At 33.7% G+C, this 26,399-nt stretch overlaps 1 protein-coding gene across 1 annotated transcript in view; it reads left to right on the top strand.

The window, feature by feature from the left end:
- Positions 1 to 707: 707 nt before the first annotated feature.
- Positions 708 to 26,399, top strand: part of LOC129231604 (cytosolic purine 5'-nucleotidase-like) — a 65,676-nt gene continuing 39,984 nt past the window's right edge. The window contains exons 1-10 of the mRNA XM_054865966.1: positions 708 to 773; positions 881 to 996; positions 9,002 to 9,075; positions 15,751 to 15,868; positions 20,580 to 20,675; positions 22,559 to 22,647; positions 22,726 to 22,783; positions 23,105 to 23,198; positions 24,220 to 24,299; positions 26,035 to 26,095. Of these exons, the coding sequence (XP_054721941.1) occupies positions 768 to 773; positions 881 to 996; positions 9,002 to 9,075; positions 15,751 to 15,868; positions 20,580 to 20,675; positions 22,559 to 22,647; positions 22,726 to 22,783; positions 23,105 to 23,198; positions 24,220 to 24,299; positions 26,035 to 26,095 (792 nt within the window). The 5' untranslated portion in view covers positions 708 to 767. The remainder of the gene's footprint in view (positions 774 to 880; positions 997 to 9,001; positions 9,076 to 15,750; positions 15,869 to 20,579; positions 20,676 to 22,558; positions 22,648 to 22,725; positions 22,784 to 23,104; positions 23,199 to 24,219; positions 24,300 to 26,034; positions 26,096 to 26,399) is intronic.

Consider the following 26,399-nt stretch of genomic DNA (forward strand, 5'->3'; position numbering starts at 1 on the left):
TGAGTAAAACACGTTTAAAGATAACGTCCTAGGTAGGCTTTCTTTTTTTTTTTTTTTCAAAATCATTCTGTTCAGCAGCACCTTCCAGGCTACAAGTCTATCTCTTGCCCAAAGATGGAGGAGAGGTTCCTCTTTCATTTGTGCTAGTTATCTCCAAATTTTTAATTTTGCCACTTACATCCCTTTGCTTCTCACTGTTTCAGTTGTGTTTGATCATGCATCAGCTTGTATATTTAATAAAGTTGTAGGATTTGTTAATGCTGCATTATTGATTTGTTTGTTTTTTTTTTTTTTCTTACTTTTGAAAGTTCATTCAGTCTTGCTTTTGTTTATGTTGCATTTTAAGTTTAATGTTTCAATTTCTAGTCATTCTTATTTCCTGCATCTGCATCTAATTTAAATTCTTTAATCTGTAATTTATGTTGCTATAAGTCAGATCATGTTGGAGAGGAAGTTAATAAATATAAAGCTTTCTTTTTTGCTCTTAACATTTCATGCCTGTGTATCTAAATCGGTAAAGTAAAAATTAAACTTTCCTTTAAAATGTCTGCAACATTTCTCATATCTGGTTTTCCAGACATTCTTGAATAATCAGAATATATGGATCTTACGATGTCTTATTGTATGGTGTTATCTTATCATTGCACTATGTCCTGCTTGTGAGTTATCTCTATTTGTAATCTTCAGATTAAAGCATTTATGAATTCTCTTTTACTTCAAGTTATTCATGAAACTCTTACTAAGCTAATTATTTATTTCAGTTTTTCATGCCTGTATGTAAATTAACTGTTGTGAATATCCAAAGTTTCATGTGATTATGCTTGTAATTATTTTGTTACTATTATTATTTTATCAAACTAAATCTCTATTTTAATTTTAGTCTGCAAGTATGGAATCTTTTCTTCAACAGAGTGAAAAAGAACAAGATGACAGTAGATCGGAGTCTGCTTGCAGTACTACACAATCCCGGAAATATTACCGAGCAACACAACACAGGTAATATCGAAACTGTGTTAAAATATTACAGCATTTTTTAAAATGTATAAAATAAACGTGTACAACTTGCTTGTATGCCTTGTTCAGAATTGAATCGATCAGTCTGAAAACCAATTGTCTTCTTTCATAAAACCCAGGAAATGGCTGGTTTTTGGACTCATCGATTAAATTGTAAATTATCGCTACTGTAGCATTGTATATGTATGCCATATTGTATCATTATTTGAACTATACATATATTGTGCAAGAATAGAAATGTTGAGTTAAATTAATTCATTGAATTGTGATTCAAAATCTAAAAAGAATGATGGAACTCAGCATAGGTTCTGTATTTGCCATGCATCAAAAATTTCTTGGAGTGTGCCATTTTTCTTAAACACACATTTATTTTTACTCTAATGTACTTTGATATGATTTTTAGTTATTGTGAAATGAATTCTATACAGTTCATGGACTGACAGTAAACAATTGAGTTTGGGTTTTAGAAGTGGTGTAAGAGGGAGTATCCAACAGTTTTATTTATTTATTTTTTTTTAGCATGGGAAAAATAAAATACACAAAATGACTTCAAAATTGCTTGCAATAGCAATGAATCAATAAACCTAGATTGTATGAGTTAGGTTCCACGGCACACAGATTCTTGGTTAATTATCGGTTTATTTAGTTATATCTATGTACACAACAACTATTCACATATGTACACGTTGATAGCATATATGATGCTCAGTCTTTCACAGTCTTTGTAACTCCACCTTGGGGACCCGGGCACTACTCTCCCGTTCGTCACAGTCCAGCTTTACGACAGGCACAATCTCTCCCGTCAGTACAGTCTCTTTCAGGATTACGGGCCCAAACTCTCCCGTTCCTGTTCAGTCCGGACCTAGCTTGGTCCTGTAGTAAAACCGGCAGCCTCCGCGACCGCAACTGTCTCGCTCTCTCCTCGGTCTCCCCGCCGTCTCTCCGGTGGGTCCTATTTATAGGGGGTGCCTGACCTTCGGTCAACACGGAGGGCTTAGGGACTCACGTATGCAGTTTTTGGATCACGTAGCCCCTTTGCCCTGTCACGTACGCACCTTCTTGGTCACGTATGCCGTGCCGACCTAGGCCTAGCCTGACACCCCCCACCCAAAACTGGCTACTGGGCGACTAGCTCTGTAGACAGTCCTGCCGTTTTATCATCGTGGTAGCCCCCAAACCTATCTCCCTCTGAGAGGTTGCCTTGGATGTCACCATCCCCATTTTCTTCCTTGACTGCCAGCCTTGATAAAGCATCAGCATTTTGGTGCAATGCACCCTTTCTATGTGTGATTTTTAGCTTATATCTTTGCAACGCGAGAGCCCATCTCTGTAGCTTCGGACTGGGAGATGCATTCTGTGTGATGAATGTCAGGGGGTTGTGATTGGTGATAAGTTCTACTTCCGCCCCAAACGTCCACACCTCAAACTTTTTCAATGCCCACATAGCGGCATATGCCTCCCTTTCGGCAACTGCCCATCGCCTCTGTGCCCGACTGAATTTTGAACTCGCGAACGCAATCGGATGCACCCTTTCGTCTCTTTTCTGTGCTAGACACGCGCCGACCCCTACGTCACTAGCATCCGCGTACACTAAGAATGGGCGTCCCACCTCCGGTGTATACAACGCTACCGCTTCACACAGCAGCTCCTTTAACTTCCGGAAGGCTCTTTCCTCAACTACCGTCCATGGAATGCTTACCGGTACCCTGCGCTTTGTCAGCTCAGTGAGTGGCAATGCCACCTCTGCAAATTTCGGGACGTAATCGCGGTAGTAATTAAATAACCCTAGAACACTTTTTAATTCCTTCTTTGTGGTCGGGGATTTCAAATTTGTTATGGCTTTTATCTTTTCGGCATCCGGTTCATGCTTCCCTGAACCTATCTCGTGTCCCAAATATTTCACTGATCTAAGGGCAAAGTTACATTTTTTTAAATTTACCGTTAACCGTTTGTCCTTTAAAGTTTTCAACACTGCATCTATATGCTGCAAGTGCTGTTCCAATGTTCCTTTAGTAAAAATGGCGATATCGTCTATGTATGCCCTCGCATATGATTTATGAATTTCCAACGTCTCATTTAAAACTTTTTGAAAGGTACCGGAACTTCCTATTAACCCAAATGGCATAACCAGCCAATCATATACCCCTCTATGCGTCATAAAAGCGGTGAGCGGGATCGCCTTCTCGTCCAGCGGTATCATCCAATACCCCTTCAGCAAATCTAAAGTTGTTATATAATTTGCCTCCGCTACCTTGTAAATTAGTTCCTTTGCATTCTCCATCGGAAACGCGGGAGCATCCGTGACAGCATTTAACGCTCTATAGTCCACGCAAAGCCTGATCTCCCCATTTCGTTTTGCAACACATACTATCGGATGAGCTTCGGAACTTTTACTAGGACGGATCAACCCTTCCCTTAGTAAATCTTGTACCTGTTTATCAACTTCGTCCTTCAATGCTTCAGGCACCCTATATCTATGAATTTTTCCCAATGTTGCCCCTTCTTTTAGTTTTATTTCATGCTTTCTTACTCGTGCTGTTTGCAATTTATTCTTAAATAATTCTCTATGCTTATTCAGAATTTTGCCTAGTCTTACTCTTTCCTCCTCAGTTAATCCGGTACAGTTGTCTTCTATGATTCTCCCAATCTCTCCTATTTCTCTACAATCTGCTTTCGTTGGTACACAGCTAATCTCACCCATTTCCTTATCTTCCTCAAAAATTACTCCTACGGTATCCACTCTCTGTTTGAAAGTTCTAAGTTTGTTTACGTGCACATGCTTTTTAGATCCATCCCCCAATTGCACTATATAGCTATGAGGTGGCACTTTGCCTACTATGTCCCCAGGACCGATCCATTTAGCTAACATCTTGCTCGTACTATCCGGAATTAATATTATCACTTTATCTCCCTTGTCAAACTCTCTCATTTTTGATCTTTTATTGTAATAATTCGCCATATTACTTTGATTTTGTTCTGCAGTCAGTCGAGCTGCTTTTGCTGCTTCCTCCAAATTTTTCTTTAAATCTAACAAGTAATTCACTGCGCTTTGATTCTTCAAATTTGGAACCCATTCTTCTCCCGTAAAGCTTTGTTTCAATATCGATAATGGACCTGTCGGATCTCTCCCATACAATAACTTGAATGGTGCTATCCCAGTAGTCGCATTCGGCACTTCCCTGTATGCCCACAATAAGAATGGCACCTGCTTATCCCAGTTTTTAGGGTCTGTTCTCATTACATGATATAACATGTTTCTGAGTACGCCATTCCACCTTTCCACGAATCCATTTGACTCCTTATGCCCGGGCGTAGAGAATCTTGGCGCGGTTCCTAATATTTTAAGAAACTCCTCAGTGAGTTCTGCTGTGAAATTTGTTCCCCTGTCAGTGCAAATCGTTTGAGGTATCCCTGTTCTAGAGAAAATGGTCAATAAAGCCCCTCACATTTCTTTAGCCGTAAGTCCCTTTAACGGCACACACTCCGCCCATCTGGTGTGTTGATCTACTAGTGTCATTGCATACTTGTGCCCTCTACCCGACTTAATATCTAGTGGTCCTAGCACGTCACAATTCACTACCTGAAACGGAAGTTTCGGTCTCACGACAGGTGTTATAGGTATCCTATCCGCTGTCCTTATCCTCCCTCTAAGTTGACAGTCCTCACATCCATCTACATACGCTCTGATATCCTTATTCATTGTAGGCCAAGAAAAGGAATATTTGATTCGCTCTGCCGTTTTTCGAACACCTAAATGCCCTCCAAACACGGATTCATGCGCTAATTTCATGACATTCTTTCTTTTCTCTAACGGCAAGACTAATTGCTCAACCTTGCTTCCTCCCACATTTCCCTTACTATATAAGATACCATCACTCAATATGCAATTTCCCTTTCCCTTTTTAACTTCCTCCCACATTACTTTTAATGTAGGACAACACCGTTGTTGCGCTTTCAATTTCTCTTTTTCTGACAGTGCTCTCATATCACAATCAGCGATTTGCGGGTTTTCTGTTTTCTCCTCTCCTCGCATGTCAATGTCAACAGCGCAAATCCCCCACTCTTCATTTTCTTCAGCCCCCTTTTCTTCCGCGCTTTCTCCCTTAACCGGACAAAGGCTATCTGCCTGTATTCTCAGTGTTTCGTAATCGCCCGGGGTTAGCAACAAACTACCGTTTAACTTTGGTGTGCTGGCTACAGTAATGTATATTTCGGGTTTTAATTCACTATTGAATTCATTCTCTAAGCTTATAGGAATATTTATCAGGTCAGCTTCTATATGCTTGCCGAATGCGGGTTGTAATAAGATTTTCCCACTAGGGTTAATATCCTTTTCTAGCAATAATTTTTCATTGATGACCGATATCTGTGCTCCGCTGTTAATAGTTCCCTCTATTTTTTTGTTTCTATAATTAATCTTAACTTTTACGAGATCTGACACAATATTTTCTTTTCCTCTTTCTCTACTATCCAGGAAATCCCGGTTTATGTGAGCTACAACCTTATTATTTTCATCTACCCTGTTTGACACTCGCCCCCTTTTTGTCTTGTTTTCATTGATGACCTTAACCTCCTGTGCCTTTACTCTTTTCTCATTTTCTTTACAATATTTTGCTATGTGCCCCTCTAGTTTGCACTTATAACAGGTTTTCCCGGTATTATTATTTCTTTCCCATCTCATAGGATTTCTTTCTCTTGGTTCCGTATATATTTTCCCTTTATTTGCTAACGTATTTTCGGCCGCCCTCTCATGTATTTCGGCTAAGTAAGCTGCCTCACTTAATTTAAATCCATCATCTTTTTCCTGTAACCCAAGATATTTTTTTGTTTCCCATGGCATTTCTGCCTTTAATCTGTCCACTACGACAATGTTATTCACGTCTTCCTTCGTTTCCACATTTTTACTTTTTAGGTAGAATGCCCACAAAGAGTTTAACCTATCCGCAAATTGCGTCCAGGATTCATTTACTCTTTTCTTCGCAGTATCGAACCGTTTCCTGTACTCATCTGGGGTCAACCTATTATGCTTTAAAATTTCCTCTTTAATCCTTTCATATTTGTCAAGCTCTTCTGCTTTTAAATTTACAAACAACGGCCTTACTAAACAGCCTAACAGTGGTACGACTAGCCATCCCTGCAACTCATCTGGCACATTTTGTGAGGAAAACACCCCTTCTATAGTTTCAAAAAACAAAGGCAAATCTCCCACGTCCGAAGGTACAGGTGGAATCAATGATTTGAGTACTCTATGGTACCTCTCTATATTATCTGACGGGTTACCCTTTTCTTTTTCTCTATTTTGACTACCTTCAGTTAATTCTAACTTTCTAATTTCCAATTCTTTTTCTTTCAATGCAATTTCTTTTTCCCTTAATTCAATTTCTCTCAACCTTAATTGAATTTCACTATCTCTTCCCGCATCTATTGACATCTTAGTATTTTTACTCTGACTTCTTAATACCGGTGACATACAAAGAACCCCCAAAAGCAGACAGATAGAAATTTGGGGACTTACCCTACAACAGCCGCTGGAGCTCTCGCACGGGGTTCTCGGTGATCCAACACTTGCTTCGGGGTTTCTTCCTTCTCTCCGCTGCTCCTCGTCCGAACAATAAGCTCTACGTCACCTCCAGGTATTTCTCAGCATCCTAGTAGGTCCAAGCGACCGTCCGATGAGTCTCAGCGCCGCAGATCAGATAGCCTTCTCAGGAATGTCAATAATCCAACAGCAGATGCCCACCAAGATACTACTTTATCTCGTTCATTTCAGTCTTCTATGCAACCGCGGATGATCCCAGAGATCCTTTACTTTCTCTTGGGTGATGAAAATCCTGTCGACTGCACCAGTTAGGTTCCACGGCACACAGATTCTTGGTTAATTATCGGTTTATTTAGTTATATCTATGTACACAACAACTATTCACATATGTACACGTTGATAGCATATATGATGCTCAGTCTTTCACAGTCTTTGTAACTCCACCTTGGGGACCCGGGCACTACTCTCCCGTTCGTCACAGTCCACCTTTACGACAGGCACAATCTCTCCCGTCAGTACAGTCTCTTTCAGGATTACGGGCCCAAACTCTCCCGTTCCTGTTCAGTCCGGACCTAGCTTGGTCCTGTAGTAAAACCGGCAGCCTCCGCGACCGCAACTGTCTCGCTCTCTCCTCGGTCTCCCCGCCGTCTCTCCGGTGGGTCCTATTTATAGGGGGTGCCTGACCTTCGGTCAACACGGAGGGCTTAGGGACTCACGTATGCAGTTTTTGGATCACGTAGCCCCTTTGCCCTGTCACGTACGCACCTTCTTGGTCACGTATGCCGTGCCGACCTAGGCCTAGCCTGACAGTATGATTTTATCTTTTTTTATGGAATAAGTATGATGATTAAGGTGACATATGCCTTTTGGCCTGCCTAGTAGGAAAGGGTATGCAGCAGGCCTATCATACTATTTTTTCCAAGGATGTATATTGATTTTTATCATACAGTCGAACCTCGTTTACGCAAAATTCACGAAACCATGGTAATTCTTTCATGTATCTCTGATTTTATCTTATCCAATAAATCATTAAGTGATTGTTAACTCACGGGACCAAATCAATATTTCATTTAGAGCAATATTTCACATTGAGTGAGTTCACACTAACAAGGTTTGACTGTGTTTTAAAAATACAAAAAAAAAAATGTTTACTCATACACTATATGAGAGCTGTTTGAAAGGGTATCCAACCTTCTTTTTTCCATGGAAATCTGATGGATATGGATCAACAATGCTTGCATGAGCTGACCTTGAACCTTTAGGTGCATGTGAGTTTATTCCTGTCTGTCTATAATGTCCATCACTGGCAAACAGCATTAGACTGAAGTAATGTGTTGTACTCTCGTTAGTTTATTTAATGTAAAGGATAGTGACAAAATGACTAGGGCAATGCTATAGCATCGAACAGCATTTTGCTAGAAACTGGGGGACAGTCAAGTGGAAACCATTCAGAAGATGCAGACAGCTTATAATGATGATTTTATAGCACATTTCTTGCACACAATTCAGCCGTTCTTTGGCAAAATACCAGACTCCTGTGGTTCAACAGGCTTCTTATTCTCCTTATATGGCACCCTACATCTTCAGTCTCTCCAGACTCAAAGCGATTGAAAGGAACGAGATTTCAAGCAAGAGAGAACATATGGCAGTAACGACATGCTTGTAACAATTACAGTATTACTGGGAAAAGTGTGTAGAGTCTGAAGGAGATAAATTTTAACATGATTAGATTAGATTTTTTTTTTTTTAATTCAGCCTAAGGTCAGATACGTTTCTAACATACCTTATATTTCTGAAATCCAGTTAATTGCTCTCTCCTGACATAACAAATATGATAGAAATTAATCACCCATTCACATTTAAAAAAAAAAAGAAAAATTCCCAGTTTTTGAGTAAAACCCAATGCTGAATAAATTTATCCAGGCCTTTTGTAAATACCCAAAAAAGTATTTACCTGTGCCCACTGGTTATAACCCAACCACATCGCTAGTAACAACTGCTGGTGGTGGCACTTGGGCAAAAATATTTGAACATTGATGACTTTCTTTCAGTTTAAGTTTTCAGAATTTCACTTAAAAGAAAATAAATTCAAAAATAAAACCAAGAGAAAGTTAAAAGTATAGGTATTTTAGCTATATTTTCTCTAAGGATTTGCTAGGACTAGCAGTTTATTCATGTGTTTTTTAAAGATTTGTCATTAAAAGTTGTGTTGTCATAGATTTGAAACACTATTGCTCTTTTTCTTTCTTTTTTTTTTGTGTGTGTGTAATTTTAATTAAACATTTGTTAACATGGTTAAACATTACAATAAAGGTATCAAAATTAAGTATTTCATAATAGAAGCAAATATAATGGAAACTGATATGATTATCCTGAACATATAAGTTTACTTTTGTTGCTTTTTCTTTCTTAAGTAGTCGTGGCATGCTAATATTTTTTTCTTTTTAGGGTCTTTGTTAATCGAAGCTTGCACTTAGAAAAGATAAAGTTCTTTGGCTTTGATATGGATTACACATTGGCTGGTAGGAATAACTGTTTAACCCTTTCCATTATAAAGTACTTGAATGTGAGTTCAAAGCAAAGGTTAGGAGTAATAAAATTTGAAACTTAATTTTCCATTTCAAATTAATAATGAAGTGTTGAATGAAATAAATATTTGTAATACCAAGTCTATAGATATAAACATGAACAGTATGTTACAAATTAAAAATATAGTCTGTGCTCATGCTAGTAACAATTGCAAAGATGAGCCACTTTCTGTGACTCAAGTTGAGCTACAATTAGTAAGCTTCAAGGAACATATGCTGTTTTGTTGATCTCTTTCTTTGCCAAATTTTTGATTTTCTTTTTGTGCTGTAACAACTTTTTAAGAACTGTTGCATTTTAATGAGAATAAATGTTGTTATGTAGAAAGAAGGTAAGATGAAAGATAACTCCATACCCTGAGAATGGCAAATAAATTAGTAATAATAGTGTCCTTACTAAGGCAATTTTTGGTACTGTATTATAATATCAGGGAAATCTCTTTATCAACTCTTCCACATATTTGGCTGCTGACTCTGATATTAGTTCATCTAGAATAAAAACTGCTTCAACAAAAGAAAGAAACAGCAAAACCCTGGAGCTTCGAGTGAAACTACGTCAATGTTCCTCTTCTAGCTTTGGCTTGATCGCCAACACACAAAACTAGGTTAGGAAGTGTATTTTAATTTCGCTGTTTCATATTTTAAAGTAATGTAACTTTAGCTTCACAATGGCTGACATTTGCAAAATTAATTTTTTAATTAAAATTAAGTACTTTGTGCTAGAAATGTAAAACCTCAATTGGTGCAAATGAGAAAAAATTAAAATAGGCAGACAGATTTGGAGGGCAATCACCTCTTTATTAGTCCCTAGCAGTGAAGTGAAAAATATTGCATCATTGTTGCTTTGTCTACTTCAAAGACAGCTCTGAAACCAATCGGATTTCATCATTTGCTAAGCTAGGATTGACCGTAGAAATATTAAAAATATGCAACTTCAAACCCATTTAGTACCATGAGTGCTCATCCCCCCCCCCCCTCCTCCCACAAATACCACAAAGAGCCTCCTAAATGGGTTGCTCCCTCAAAGAAGAAAGACCTTTAAAACATCCCCCTCTAAAAACTTCAATGACAAAATCTGTGCTATGACCCACCCCCCCTGGGTATTCCTATTATTTTGTCCTATTATGGCAGGCTCTCGAAAATCACAAAAATTAAAACAGCACAAAAATAAGAACTTTTACAGTATACTAGCAATCGAGGTTGGCAAGGTTTTGGACACTATGATAAAAACCCTGGTTTTTACCGTCCTGTCCAAAACTGTTCGAGAGTGTGTAAAACTATATATTTAGAAAAATTGTATTTTGTGAGAAAACATTAAAAACATAATAAAATGTATCAAAGTAATATTTTATATTGAGCATTTATTCAATGAGAACATTCAGCTATTTATGCAGCTGATTTTAATCTAGTTACATAGAAGTTGAATTCTTGATTAAAATTTCAATTTGTAGGCATGAGTTATTTTTATTTTTTATTTTATTTTCAATAATAAAAACTAAATTTTCCTATGTTTATGCATGTTTGCAAATGAAAGCAGGGTTGGCAAGGTTTTTATCATCCTGTTCAAAACCTTTTTATCTGAAAGTGTCGAAAACTATTTTTTGAGAAACTAGATTTTGTGAGAAAATGTCAAAAACAGAACAAAACGTGTCAAAATTATTTTTTGAGTATTTAATATATTTTGTTTAATTCAGTGTGAACATTCAAGTATAAATATATATGTAACTTATTTATGCGGCTGATTTTAATCTAGTTACCTAGAAATTAAATTCTTCATTAAAAATTTCAATTTGTATGCAGGAGTTCTTTTTTCTTTTCTTTTTTTTTTTTTTTTCTTTTTTTCATTAACCAAATTTTTTGACATTTATGCATGTGTGAAAAAGAAAATGTTCAAAATATGGTGCAATAATTGACTTAAATGCAATAAATTACAATTTTTTGTAGTTATGGAATGTATTACATTAAAAATATGAACTAAAAAAAGAATAGCACAAGTTTTATAATACTAGTGTTTAATCATCAATTTCTTGTTCTTTAATCTATGATTTAAACAATTTCAGTTAAAACATCATGTAAAACTTGTTTGCAAAAACCATTTAAAAATTGAGGCTTTTTTTTTTTTTTTTTTTTTTTTTTTTTTTTTTTTTTTTTTTTTTGCACCTAAACATTGCACATTTAACATTTAATAACATTCCTTTGAGTTATAAATGAAACTGAAATTAGTTGTCTTGGTAGTGTTGTGAATTTCCTTTTATAACTGTACCAGTTGTTACATAAGGAAGTTTTTATAAATACAAATACAAATACAAAAGTGACGACCAGAAACAGGCTCTGGGCCCAGCTAGACTGGTCCTAGTCAATTTACAATCCCCAGTGAAGATCAATGGGCCTCTTAAAACTGTCTACTCCTTTGCTCATTACCACATAGTTATGTAATAGTTATTGGCAATTCCTTTAAGTAAAATATTTTTTAAACGAACATTTTGGAGAAAAATATTATCAAATAGTCATTATATATATATATATATATATATATATATATATATATATATAAACCTCATTAATATGCATTACAAATATTGCAGTAAATAAAAATTGATTAGATTGCACCCCTTTAGCTTTAGCATAGTTTTGGACAGTTTAAGACAGTTTCGGACACTTTTGGACAGTTTTAGATAGTAAAAACCACCTGTCCTGTCCTAAACCGGTTTTGGTCAGTCCAAAACCCATCACTGCTAGCAACGCATAGAGAATTCTTCGAGTACGACAATAAAACAATAAAATTGTGAGAAAACTAGATTCATTTTGGTTTATGTTATAATTTTACCTTTAAAGAAATAAGTGTTAATAATTTGATAAATAAGAATAAGGTCTAGCAATGGCCAAACCTCAATAAAAAAAATGAGTTCTTCATTAAAAAGAGCTGTGATGGAACAAATATCGATTGCATGGTTGACAAATGTATAAAAAGCATCTATTTTTGGTTTTATGAAAGGACTTGAATCAGGCTTGGAGTAATCGCCAATTACGTAATCGTAATCTGAGTAATCGATTACGTTTTTGTGTAATCATAATTGTAATCTGTCGTTGGGATACTCCCGTAATCGTAATCGAATTCATAATCAAGATTTTCATGCGTAATCATAACTGTAATCTAAGTTAAATAATCCGTAATTTGCCCCTTGTAATTGCGTAATCTTGATTTCTAAAAGTGAAAAAATTTAAGCCGCCCTTTTACTAATGTATGGAAAGATAACATAGTTCAATAGTAACATAGAAAACGACTTCTTTCTTTAAACGACTATTCAGTGCTCGTCCCCACTCGTTCTTGTTTGCAAACGAGAGTCATAAATCGAGTCCTATCTTAAGTGTTTAGTACAATTAGTACCCTGTGGCTTGACAGGAAGGTTTCAGGGCTTCTTGGGAACGTCTTCCCAAATCCTTACAATTGGTCATTCATTAATCAGTTTCCCTTTCATCTGTCAATGTTAGGCAATCAAGCGAAGCACATTGCCGCCTCAAAATCGTATTTTAGCAGAAAAGTACAATGATATCAAAAGTACAACTAAGTTTCACACAACAAAAAGCTTTTTTTTTTTTTTTTTAATACTTTTATGAGAAAGTAGTGAATGACTGAAAAAAGATTTTGTCAAAAGAAAACCAAATTCGCATTTGTGTTTCAGTGGTTCTTTAAACACTCTTGCCTTTACACGTATTGCATTTATTTTTTGCTATATGACATCTAATCTAAACCCTGGTGAATAAGATTTTTTTTTTTTTTAATGTTTTCAAAATAATTTCTCGCATAGTTTCATCTTAAATGCATGTTTATATGTTTACAACTGATATTATCTCTAATTAATGAGTATGTATGAAAGTAAAAAGTTTGCATTGATAAATTTTATAAAATGTGTTTACGTTTTATTGTATCAGGGAATTAACACAAATTTTGAAATTTAATCATCTTTTCATGCCTCATTTTTAAAGTGAGAAAAATTGCACTTCATTGCTGCATTAAAACTGTGATGTATAAACATTATTATAAAATACTCATTTATGCAAAAAAAAAACAAAAAGCTGTATGACTAAAAAGTAGAAATCATAGCAAAACATGTTATACCCAATCTTCTTTTTAATGAGTGTTAAGTTGAAACCGTTTAGCACTTTTAAAAGTGCAATTTCTTCAGTAAGTGATTGATTCAAGAATGAAATCAAAGCATATGCAAATAGCTTATCAAATGATCATAAAATTGATCCTGTAGAGTTGTACGGACCTAACACTCATATGTATCTTTGCTAAAAATAATATTACCCTAGTATTTTTTTTTTATTTCTGCGTCATCTGCTCCAGTTCAACAATTGTTTAGCATTGCTGGAATTTTTTTCTCTTCTCAAAGAATGAGAAAAAAAAGAAAGAAAAAAACCAGATATCTTTGAAGTATTAATTACACTTAAATGCATTTAATCCCTTTTTTTTTTCAAATTTTCAATTGTTTACTACCATATCTTTTATTTACACTTTCTGCATAATTTATTACATTGCAGTTTTTCCGCATAAAAAACCATACGAGGTTCTTTTTTTAAAAAAATTACTGCGCAATAAATTAACTGATAATATACTAAATAATTGAGAATATCATTGCTGAAATATACTACACAATTTTCAGAAATTATAAACTAAAATGTTGAGCAGTTTAGCAGTAAGTTATTGCCCTTGAGCCAGGGCTAAGGCAGAACTACTTCAATGGCAAGATAACAATAAACAGCTGAGTCAAAAACAAGATGCACTGTGTATACATTTGAATAAGAGTGTGCCTATACCTGTACAGTCATTGTAGCATTGTGCAATGTAGACAATTTGAATTTCCTAGATGTTTTTTTATCTTTCATATATTGCTCTTTTCCTGCAACAGCGCAATAATACAAAATAAATAATCTTTAAGGTTATACTACACGGTAGTTGCAATTTAATTATCTCTTTAATATTAAATCAAAAATCATAATTTTCAACTATCACGTTGTTGATGCAAATGAGTGATATATATATACATTATAGTATGTCTGTAATCGTAATCAAAATCATAATCGGCATATTGTAATCGTAATCGATTACATTTCCAACATAATCGGATAGTTGCTGTAATCGTAATTACGTTTTGCCAGAGAATTATAATCGTAATCATAATTGTAATCGCTCTTTTTTTGTGCCCGTAATCATAATCGTAATCGATTACATTCCCTCGTAATTGACTTCAAGCCTGGTTGAATACAGTTAGGCAAAGAAACAAACTGTAAGCAGTTTTCTGTAAAGGGTAGTGTAAAATTCACCATTGTGTTAGAAATTAGCATATTCAAAAATGTATTTTTTCACTTTCAGCTTTGAACTGGATATTGGAATCAATATCCAGCTACTGTGGAAGAGTTGCAATTCCTCAAATTTTTCAGATTCCACTGCATGGATTTGAACTTGCATTTTCTAATTTCTTTACAGCCATACCGCCTCACCAAATGCTAAAACCTGATCCATGAAATGCAATTATCTATAAACCATACTACTTTTTAGAAGTTAGTACAATTAGTTTTGCTGTTCAAGCAAACCTGTATTCTTCATAGCAAACATGACAGCATTCCTTGGCAAATTGAATCTTGAAACTTTTTCCTCTTCTTCATATTAATTTAAAAGTTGTAAATGAAAAAGAGTATTCAGTCGAAAAGTACTAGGTTGTCTTTGAAAATTGTAGTTTCTATGCAAACTATGAAGCTAGAGAAAGTGCAGAAAAATACCCCTTATTTTTGGTTATGAAGCATATAAGTGATTTTGAGTTTTGAGACTCATTGTAGTTAAAAACTGTTCTGATGTTTAACTACAATGATACTACTTATGTTAACTACAATGATGACATACTGATATATTCTGAATATTTTTTCATAAGTTTTGATTTTTTTAATGCCAAAATCTCTGTAATGTAAAACCTCTGGTCCCAAATCTGCAATCTATCAGTCTTCTACTGTAGTTTTTCATTTCTCTGCTAGGTGCTGACAAAGATAGCAATTGCCCTCAAAATATGTCTGCCTATTTTAATGTTTTTAAATGCATCTATAGACATTGCGTGTTTTTACTGTTGATAATTGATTGCTTACTTGTTTTTCAAAATGGATATGTAAACCCCAATGTAAGTTGCAAGTGAAATTAATTTTACTATAGGTTTCTTAAATTAATGTAATTTTTTCTCAAACTATACTTAATTTTTTTTCGAAAGAAAGGTTTCAACTGGAATGTTTAATAAATATTTAGGTAGGAGTTTTGGAACTCATTTTACTGAAAATATCAAGTTGATATTTTCACTAGAAATTATATATGTTATCATAGCTACATTTTGTAGTGATTTAAAATTTTAGAGTTGCTTTGTACGTTTCTATTGATTGCATTTAAGCCCATATTTTCTATACTTTTTATATTATATATTTAATTGTTCTTTCTTAAATGTTTTGGGTGACTTTTTTTCTTGCGTCTACATGTGTTATTGAAAGTTTGTAATGTGTTGTTTTTGTATTAATTATTTTGAATCTCTCCTAACATGGAAGGAAATCTGTTTTCTTTTTTTCTTTCAGAATATAAAAGCCCTGAGTTTGAAGCTCTACAGTTTCATTTAGTAGTAGATAGATTACTTGCCATAGGATATCCTGCTAAAATAAAAGAATTTGAATATGACCCAGCTTTTCCTATTAGGTTAGTAAAATTAAAATTTATTTTAGATATTTCCTTTGATAAGAGTAAAAACAATGTACTCAGTGTACTTCTGTAAAACAAATTGATTCCACTAATATTTTGATATATTCATCTGAGTATGCTATACCAAGGCTGATGAATCTGCAGCCTTTAATGCTGTATGGTACCTTCTTGAAATTTTTTTGCTACAGCCTTACCAGCCATGTGCAATTTGCATGGATACATATGGTCATTAAGCATAATTGTGATTATAGTATGTTCATGTTATTAGATTTTCCTATAGCAGAGGTTCCCAAACTTCAGACCTCCATGTAACCCCTCCAGAAAAATTACAAACTTCGCAATTCCCCCCCCCCCCCCAGTGCACACAAAACAATAAATTTAAGACAAAGTTAAATCTATTTTTTTCTAATATATTTTTATGCTTTTTTTCCTTTTCATTTATCCTTTTCATTTATTTATTCAATGTTCTGTATATTTTTCAGAGCTCTTGTCTGGTTTTCATTTCTTACATTATTAGTTTGAGTTATAGAAGTAAAATTCTGTTTGAAATTCAATTAGGAATAAAAATGTTGTCACCAAATGTCCACAGCAAGTTTACTAGAAAAAATGAACTTTGAAGTTAAAGAACAAAACACTGTTAACCTAGTTTAAGTCTGTTAATTTTTCATATGAGTTGTATTTTTATGGTGCATTATGATTTTAATTATTAATTATGGTTCAGACAAAACTACCCTGGTAGCATCATAATGCTGTGATTAGGCTTTGCGTAGCCTTCACAATGCTGCCTGCTTAAGTTTGCCTCAACTATACACTGTTAAAAAAATCCTAAAATTTTAAAGTAAAAGTTACTGGCATCCATATTGCCAATAACTTTTCCCGTAAAAATTGATATTGCTGTAAAATTTTACGGTAGAGTAAACAAGAGTTTAAAAACATAACATGCACATAGCAGAATCAACCTCGGGACCTTCATATTAGCAGGCGGCTATGCTGACCACGGTACAAGTTGGAACACACCGAGTGAGGGGGAATCTTGTGTTATCTGCTTTGCACTGTAAATCATGTAGTGTATCAATTGACGCTGCAGTCATTTATTTTTCTCGGTATAATTTGATGTAGTGTTTTTCTCTACCGTCTACACTCCATTTTAAAGTAATATTTATCATAAAAATTTCCTGAATTTTTAACAGTTTAGGGAGCCACCGCCCACTGCTAGCTATCGGTCACCTGTCCCCGGAAACTGGAAACAGTTTCATTCATGGTAATCAATGTATTATCCATGCTTTAAATGTAATTATAATACTAAAAATGTATATAACCAATAATACCAGTCCTTGCTCACGCTTTTGTTCATCAATTCAATACATATTAACTAAATCAACGGAGCCCAGCAAGTGCAGGTTCAATTAAGTATGAAGTATGCTAATAATATCAATATATTCTAAGCACTAAATATTTTAGGCCTTGACTATGTGGCCAGAATGAAAGGATGATTGCCCAAAGTTTGGTGACTGTATGAAAATCTGAAGCGTTGAATGTTTACTTTCACTTCAAATGATTTTTCTGAATAAACGTAAGCATATTATGCAACAAATTTATAATACAGTGATACTCCATAATTATCAAAATCGACTGCATTTGATCTATATCAGCTTTTGTTTGAAATTTTGAATGTTGACTGTTAAATTTAGTCTTGAAAATTTTGGAGCAAAAGTTTTATTTGAAGTATAATATCCCAGCTGTAAAAATGTGCCTCAATGTTTACAGCTTACTTAATATAATTTTGTAACAACCTGAACTTCGTCATGTACACAAAATTAATTAATGTGTAGTGTGTTAACTTCCGGTGGGGGGGGGGGGGGGCTGCGTTCTGCATGTACTTAGGCAAGAACCTTTTTATTCCTCATAAATGTGCTTTCTTTTTGAGTTAAAATATCGTTACTCGTCCTTGAATCTCAACTATATTTAACATTTTAGCTGGATAGCACCGTGGATCACCTGGTGTCTGAAGGCCTCAGTTTGGGAAACTCTGTCCTATAGCATGTCTTTTCAAAAATAGTATGAAAATTATCCTTAAAAATATCTTTGTGCTGTCTTGCACCCAACTGCCAATCTCAATTTGGTATATAATTGCAAAGGTATACTGTGCTATCAATAATAGATACTGGTCAGTTGCCAGTTATTGTATTTCTTACTTAAAAGTACCTCTCCCCCTAGTGCTAATGTATGGTGATACAGTTGAATTCCAATGATCCTAACTCCAACTACCCAAATCACTCTCTGAAATTCAGGAGATATAGTTTAAGGATTAAAACCTACTGTGATTCTCAAAATAATGACTAAATCTATGCACGTGATTATCCTATTTAGTCAAACAGCTTACTTTGACCAAGATGTTCAGCAAGCAATGATATTCATTTACAGTACCATAGTACATGCTGTTCTAATGTACAGCACTTGTAAGTAAGCTTAGCAGGTAAAGTGTTACCTTTCTATTTGATTAATTAAAAGCTCTTTTCCTTTACAAATATTTTTTTCCCCTCAGTTTCAATGTACATTCATAAATAGATTAAAATAAACCCTTTTTTTTCAGAAAAATCCAATTATCCAAACTTTTGGCTATCCAATTGGGGTCTGATCTCAATTGATTTGGATAGTTGGAGTTGGGCTGTACTAACCAATCATGTTATTAAATATATTCTTCATCCTCATTTTGTTGTTTTACAGATGATCTGAAATATGACTGAGCTTTAGAGTTAATAATATGAGAGGTATGAGTAAATTCACCCGGCACAGAAATGGTAAAATTTGTCTCAATTCAAATTGATTAGGTGATTATTATTTCGACTTAAATTACAATATACTGCCTGTCGAGTGGGGCAGAAAAAAAACAAAATCAAAAAATAAAGAAATGTTGATAAGGTGTCCAAATCGGGAAAAGTTTACTTGTCAAGGAATATTTTTTGAATAGATGCAGAAAAACACCATAGACACACAAACTTTTGTGGTGGTTGGTGTAGAAAACCCTGTAGTAACCTAAAAATAAAAATTGAAATTGAAATTGTAAAACCTTTTGCAGGTTATTAAAGAAAATGCGCAAAATGTTTTTCTGATCGATTTTTGTTGATCTATCTGCTTGAATCACCAACATTATCCAAAAAAAAATTTTTTTTTTAACCTATGATCTACTTTTTGGATATAAATTGACTAGGTAGCCCAAAAAATGAGAAGCCTTTAGTGCTGTTTGATAAACTTTGCTAATGAGGTATCATCTAATGTAGTGGTACACAACATTTTTTCCCTCAAGGACTACACCGCACATTAAGGTGAATCTCACAATAAAAACACATATAAAATTTAAATATAGTTGATCTTTTTTTTATACATTAATAACTTGGGAAAACATGTAAATGTAAGGGATATTACAAACCAAAAATTGATGGTTGGTTGTTTTGGAAGTTTCCAGAATGTAGTTTTTGATTTTTAACATTGAATATTACAATGGCCCATAAGAATCAGTTTTGTAGGCCAAATGTAGGCCCGTGAGCATAGATTGCTCCACTGCTCTAATGGCATTGTATTAGAATACTTGTTTTTATGGAAAAGAATGATCCCCAGCACTTGATTTTCTGACTATATTGGAAAAATGAACAGTGTTAAAAATTTTAATGATTTGGTGTGTATTATATGCCAGGGCCAATTGTATGACAAACTAATAAATAAGAAGCAACATGGTTTTTTTTTTTTTTTTTTTGTGGATTATGTGCTACTGCATATTCTCCGCCGATTTTGTTTTTAATTTTTACCCTCCAGAGCATACTATCTGCTGATTATATTCTAGAAAATATGGTACGAACCTGCATTTGCTAAAATGGAAGTTTTTCTTAGACATTTTAGTTAAACATTAAAATTTTCGAATATTGCTGCAAATGAGCCTTATCTCAGTAGTATCTGCTTTCTGTTTATCCTAAATAATTTTACTTCCTTATAGTAGACAAATGGAAGACATAAAACCAAGATACATTTTTTTTTCCAAAAGCTTATTGCAGTTGAAAATTGAAATACTAAACATATGATGTAAGGTAAATGTTTGGCAATCTATTATATATACTCTTAAAAGGTGGTTAAAAAATAAGTGTGCAAAAAATGAGTATATTTTCATTCTATTTTATTTTATTTACTGCACCTATATTCATAGCATATGTGCAATCTTTTTGCACCATCGGCTGTAGTGGTGCACAATCTCTTGGGAGAATAGCCACTAGCACAGCTGTATAAGATGTGAAAGGTAACAAAAAACAAAATAGGTTAAAGAATTGCTGTCTACTGATGACAGTAACTCGCAGTATCTGTGCAAATATAAACTTATTTTCATGTGTATTTGCAAAGCTTTTGTTAAATTTACTTTTTTAGTATAAAAATGTACAATTTTTACATCATTAAATTTTTGTAGATACAGTCATACCTATTCATAGTAAGTTGTATAGTGTACAGTTTTTAAAATTTTGTTTCTTCAAATGTGATTCTACAGTGTGTTACAGTGATTTAAAATTTAATGGAGAAGTAATTCTATGTTAATTATTTCGTTTTAAGAATTAAAGAAACTATTTTTTTTTTTTTACAAAATTGCTTTTTTAAAAGTACATTATTTTTACGGCCGTTTTAAAGTACTGTTACTTAATTTAGTATTATTGTTTTGTTTTTTCAGAGGTTTATGGTTTGATACCTTGTTTGGTAATCTGCTAAAAGTTGATGCATATGGTAACATATTGGTGTGCTGTCATGGATTCAAATTTCTCAAAACGTCAGTATTTTAGTTGCATTCTCTTTTTATTATTCATCAAGTTATATTCTTTTCCTACCATTATTCCTATAAAAAAATTAAGTAATGTATTTGGCACACAAGATAATGCTATGAATTAGTCAATTTAACTTTTTAGTCACTTTTTTTTTGTTTATGATCACCATTAAACATACTCACTAATACCTAGATTATATTTTGAATTTTGAATAAGACAATTTTGCTATAATATCATGTTTTCTTCATTATTAGTTCATTTATTTACTTTTAAAATCATATTCTGCATCTGGGAGCCAACCCTTTGTTTTGTGCATTAATTTCAGTGTTTTGTTTTTTCTTGGAGTAGATACTCTGGCTACAGGGTCATACTCGCGGGGGGGGCGCCATGGGGGGGGGCTATGGTAAAATTTCTCGGGGGAAAGTCCCAAAAGATCCCTTTTTATAACATCTACAGAAATTATCTGAAACTGAGTTTTACTAACTTGAATTTCTGAACATTTCTGGAGGGGAGTACCTAAATCCATCCCTCCTTCTAACTTCATCAAAAGCGACCAACAATCCCATATTTATTACCTCCAATTTCGAAAAAATTTCATGGGAAAGTTCTTCTTCCAATATCATAAAATTTTGTCTACAAATGCAATTTCAGGACAATGTCGGAAAAATTTTCCTGGGGAAGCCTTACCTCAAAAAACAATGAAGGTGGTCTGAAAGTGCTGTCAACAGAACTTCAATTTAGTTGAGAATGTTCCAAATTCTATTCTTTCCCTGTAACCTCATCAAAGATGGCCCACAGTTGTGTTTTCAGGACTGATTTTTAAAACTCTTGGAGCGAGAATCCCTGAACACCCCGTCATGTAACATCATCGAAGATTGGCTAAAGTTGTGTTTTTAAAAATTAATTTCGAAAAGTTACCAGGGTGTGGTCGCCAAACCCCATTCCCCTATTGTTATTTTTGTTACACTCCAAGGCCCCCCATACCTATCATTACATTGTTAAACTGGTTTGGTAGGGCTCTGAAGAAAGATAGTTTTTTTTTTTTTTTTATCAAAGCCAGAAACCAAGCAATCCCTAATCCAGCACCTTAGAGGTATTGATTTGGAGTGGGAACTTAGAGGACTTTGTGACCACGACATCCTTAACATGCCCAGTCACCATTAATTAACACGGAGGATCTTAGACCGACTGACATCAAACCCGTGATCTTTCAGTTGCAAGTCTGATGCCTTACCGATCAGGTCACCACAACCTTTCCCCCAACATTACCAAAGATGGCCTGCAAATGCGTTTTTAGCACTTATATTTTGAAAACATTTCCATTTAATGGTCTTCAAATCTCCCTTTTCCTGGCATCACTAAATATCGCACAAAATGGCATTTTTTCGATCTTGAATTTTGAGAGTTCCAAAGTAAGTTCCGAATCCCATACCTTCCCATAACCTCGTCACAGATAGAATGCATTACGTATTTTACAAATTCAAAATCAAAATTTTTCTGGGGGAGAACCCTAAGGAACACTTGCATACTTGCACTTAGACAGTAACACTTGCACTTATTTCTTCCTAATACAGTGCTTAACTTCTAATGAAGTAGGGGCTGAACTCTTGTGAATTCCCATGTAGATTAAACCCTGCTCTAATTCATTACATAACTACGCTTCTGTGTGTAAAAAAAACTCACTGTAGAATGAATTGTTCATCTTTTCCTCAGCAAATAAGAGGTTAATAACACAATTAAAATATTGTCAGGTGGCGGATAGGAGACTCCTCATGCCTCCCAATTCTGACCCATTTTAAGTTTGCATTTTTTGCTCTTTTGATTACTGATATAAATAGTAGATTATGAGTTGATTTGGTTAATTTTGTATGTGGTTTCATAATTTTAGGTCAGAAATTTATGCCCTATATCCGAACAAATTTATACAGCTGGATGAGAATCGGATATATATTTTAAACACTTTGTTTCATTTGCCAGGTAGTAAATTAATATTTTTATAAAATTTAAATATTCTTACCAAATTTCTAACTTTATTAAGTTACAATTTTTTTTTAGAGGCTTATCTGCTGGCTTGCTTAGTTGGCTACTTTTCTACGTCACAATGTTACATTCCGTAAGTACGATTCTTTTCCCTAGTTAAAAACTGACTAACCAATAGCTTTCTATGAACAACACTCGGACTAGTTTCTTCAATTTATAATTCTATGATAGGTTATTGGATTATTTCCTATTTTCTGCTTCAAGTACATTGATTATTTCTAATAAAGTAATGCATTTTGCAGAAAATGAATATTTGTTCCTAAAATTTCTGAATTAATTTGGACAAAACCCCCTATCAATAGTCTTTTTTTTCCCCTCAATGCAACAAATAAAATCAGCAGCTACATTTTTCATTAACCTTATTTACATTTATCTTAAATTGTGTTTATTTTAGGGGTAAGAATGGAATTAAAACTGGAAACATTTTCATGTCTTATGAATCAATCTTCCAAGACGTCAGAGATGCTACAGACTATGTACACACAAGAGTAAGTTCTGAATATAAAAATCAAGTATTTTCCAATGTTTTTCTCCTTTGCAGAAAGATTGACCAATCTGTAATTATCAGGTTTTCAAGGCATACCATACAGTGACAAGCTACTCTCGTCATGTGACCAAAGTTACTGTTCAATATAATAATAAAAAGGTTAAATAAGATGCTAGTACATTAGGCTCCCTGAGAGTGCAAACAACTCTTAAAGATTGCTGGTACATCATATTTAACATTAACTTTGAGTTTTTTAATTTATTTGTTAATTTATTTGTCTCCTTTGTTATTTCACATGGAATTACAGCTCTATTCAAAGCAGTAATCTAATTTTAAATAAAAATATTCACAAAATAATGACTGAAACATGTTTTGTTTTCTTAAATGAAACATAGATAGTTATTTCATGCAAAATGTATCAGTATTAAATCATATTCAGCATAAAATCAATGGGTTAGTTAGCAAATGTTAAATGTAATATATTTTTTAAACTTTTGATTGTTTCATATAAATTTTTGGTATTGGTTTTGTACAAAATATTGAAAAATAGTTCACTATTTAGATTGCTCCACCTAACTTAAATGCCTGAAATGATAATATTTTATTTTAACTTTTGTTACTTTTTTGAAATGTATTTGTTTGCTTGGAAATAAGTTTAAAATATTAAATAATAATATGAAAATTTGTGTAATGGTACAAATGATGTGAAATTATAATTTTTTACTCTTTCCACCCTATAATAAAAATTAAATTTTCATTCAATTTCAACAAAATATGTGTTCATATATTGTTTCATTACATAGTGAACCTTTTCCCTGTGGCACTGGTGTAACTGTTGTGCTGGTATAACTGTTGTACTGGTTAAAACAACCTTTCTTGCAATGCTGCTATCTTTATAGATTGAATATTAAAACACCAATTGTAATAATGTACTATAAAACTTTCCCTCTCATTTGCCATTAATAATATTTAATGCTTTTTTTTATGCTTTCAAATGTTTGAAACTTTTTTTCTCCACATAGGGAACTTTGAAAGATGATACTGTAAATAATCTTGAAAAGTATGTGAACAAAGATGAACGTCTTCCAATGCTTTTTAAAAGGTAAATGAACACTTTATAATAATTCTGCTCTTTGTACGCATGTATTGTGTTACATGCTGCTTTTCTATGATCAAGATTATACTATTCTTTCTTATGCATTCCAGTGAAAATTCCTTTTTTGTCACAAACTATCTTGACATCTTTTCAATGATGTAATATATTATAACATTACCTGTAAGTCATACATTTTTTGTTGCTATGTGTATATGTATGTACAATAGAGTATCAATACTCTGGGTTGATCGGAGCTGACAACTTAGATTTATGAAAATTCAGTTTATGCAGACTACATAATAAAATTAAAGAGAAAATTCAGTTATATATGTAACAAAAAATAGAAGGAATAAATGTTGAAAAATAATGAGCTGACAGGTTTGTAAAAACTGTATTTTAAATAATGCCCTTCTGAAGTAAAATGAAGTTGTTGAAACCAAACTGACAAGCAGAAAAGAGAGACCGAAATTCCAACAAAAACAGACTGCCGACTCAACGGGCCAGTGACAAATATCATGCATTTGCAATAGGGGGGGTTGCATTATTTACGTTACCTTGGGTGACATGGAGCTCATATATGCACGACTCAGCCTTAAATGTTCATAAGTAAATATTCATCCTCTTTATATACACCATTGTAGCTAGATTTTTTTTTTGCATTTTTGGTATTTTATTGCAGTTTTATTTTTTCCCCAAACCCTTTTTATATTGGTATCACCCTATTATTCTGAAAATACTTCCACCTATAACTGTACCCTATAGAAAGAATATCAAATTGCTGCCAAATCAGAATTTGACAATTTTGCATATTGTCAAATTGACCACTTTTATTCTTGTGTAAATACATGGAAATTTATTATATCATCTGCCAAAAAAAGTTATTAATACTAAATTAAAATAATTATTATGTACTTTGCTGGCTGACAATCAAATTGTATAGTAAAAGAAATTTGTATTAGATTTTGAAAAAAATATTGCATATGGTAGCCACATCGACTATGAAGAGGACATTGTTAGAATGATTACTCTTGTTTCTGGCATCATCCAAGAAACAATGGGAGTTTTTTCAAAGTCTCCATTTGCGACAATGCAGGTGTCAGGATTGCATCACTACTAGCATTTCAAGTATTCTGACTTTGTGCAGTGTTTTTAGAAGCTACAGAAAATGGGTTTTTTTAAGGTTCAGACATTTTTTGGTCTAATAACTTGAGATAAACTGGAGATAGACTAGGTATCTATGTTGATTTTTCCTCCATATGAACTCATTTATCACCTCTTCAAATATTTTGCAAGAATTTTTAACACCATGTATTAAAGTTAATTAGTTATAGAATTTTTTAAGCTTTAGCATTGCCATGCAATATATTTTCTGCTCTATTTTTTTGATTTTTTTATGATTTTACTGTCACATGAATGGATTCAACTGCAGATGTTTTTTTCAATAGTGTGTTCAAGGGCTCCCATATGGGGGGAGCAAGTGGAGGCTCAAGCACTCCCTCCCCTTAGAATTTAGAACTTCCTTGCTTTTAGTACTTTTTCTTTGCAAAAATGTAAAGACATTCCTTCTTCTACCATTAATGAATAAGTTATTAAAAATGTCAAATTTTAATAACTCTAATCTGCACTAAAATCAGTTACCATGGGGAAAATATCTGAGCCCCCCCCCCTTACAATTTTGCATATGGGCACCCTTGAGCATGTTCATCTTTCATTTTAATACATTTTTTTTTCTTTCATTTAGAATGCGTGAACTGGGAAAAAAAACCTTCCTTCTCACTAATAGTGATTATGCTTATACTGCTGTAAGTATTATTTCTCTTTTTACTGTTGCTAATTGCTCAATTATCCTTTTCTTGAAGCAAAACTGGGTAATTTCTTTTTAAGATGTTTTTATTTTTATTATTATTATTATTTCACCAGCTGGATACCAACAATCATACCAAAATTTGCTTAGAAATCATTAATTTTGAAAGATTTATGACTGAGTTTTTATGCTTTGTTTAGAATTGAATTTAAAAGAAATATCCTTACAACAAAATCTATGACAGCTATTCCTTTGAATCTTAATTTATAAAAAAACTAGCTGTACCCGACGTGCGTTGCTAC

This window comes from Uloborus diversus, chromosome 10 (assembly GCF_026930045.1).
Source record: "Uloborus diversus isolate 005 chromosome 10, Udiv.v.3.1, whole genome shotgun sequence".
In the NCBI taxonomy this organism is placed as follows: domain Eukaryota; kingdom Metazoa; phylum Arthropoda; class Arachnida; order Araneae; family Uloboridae; genus Uloborus; species Uloborus diversus.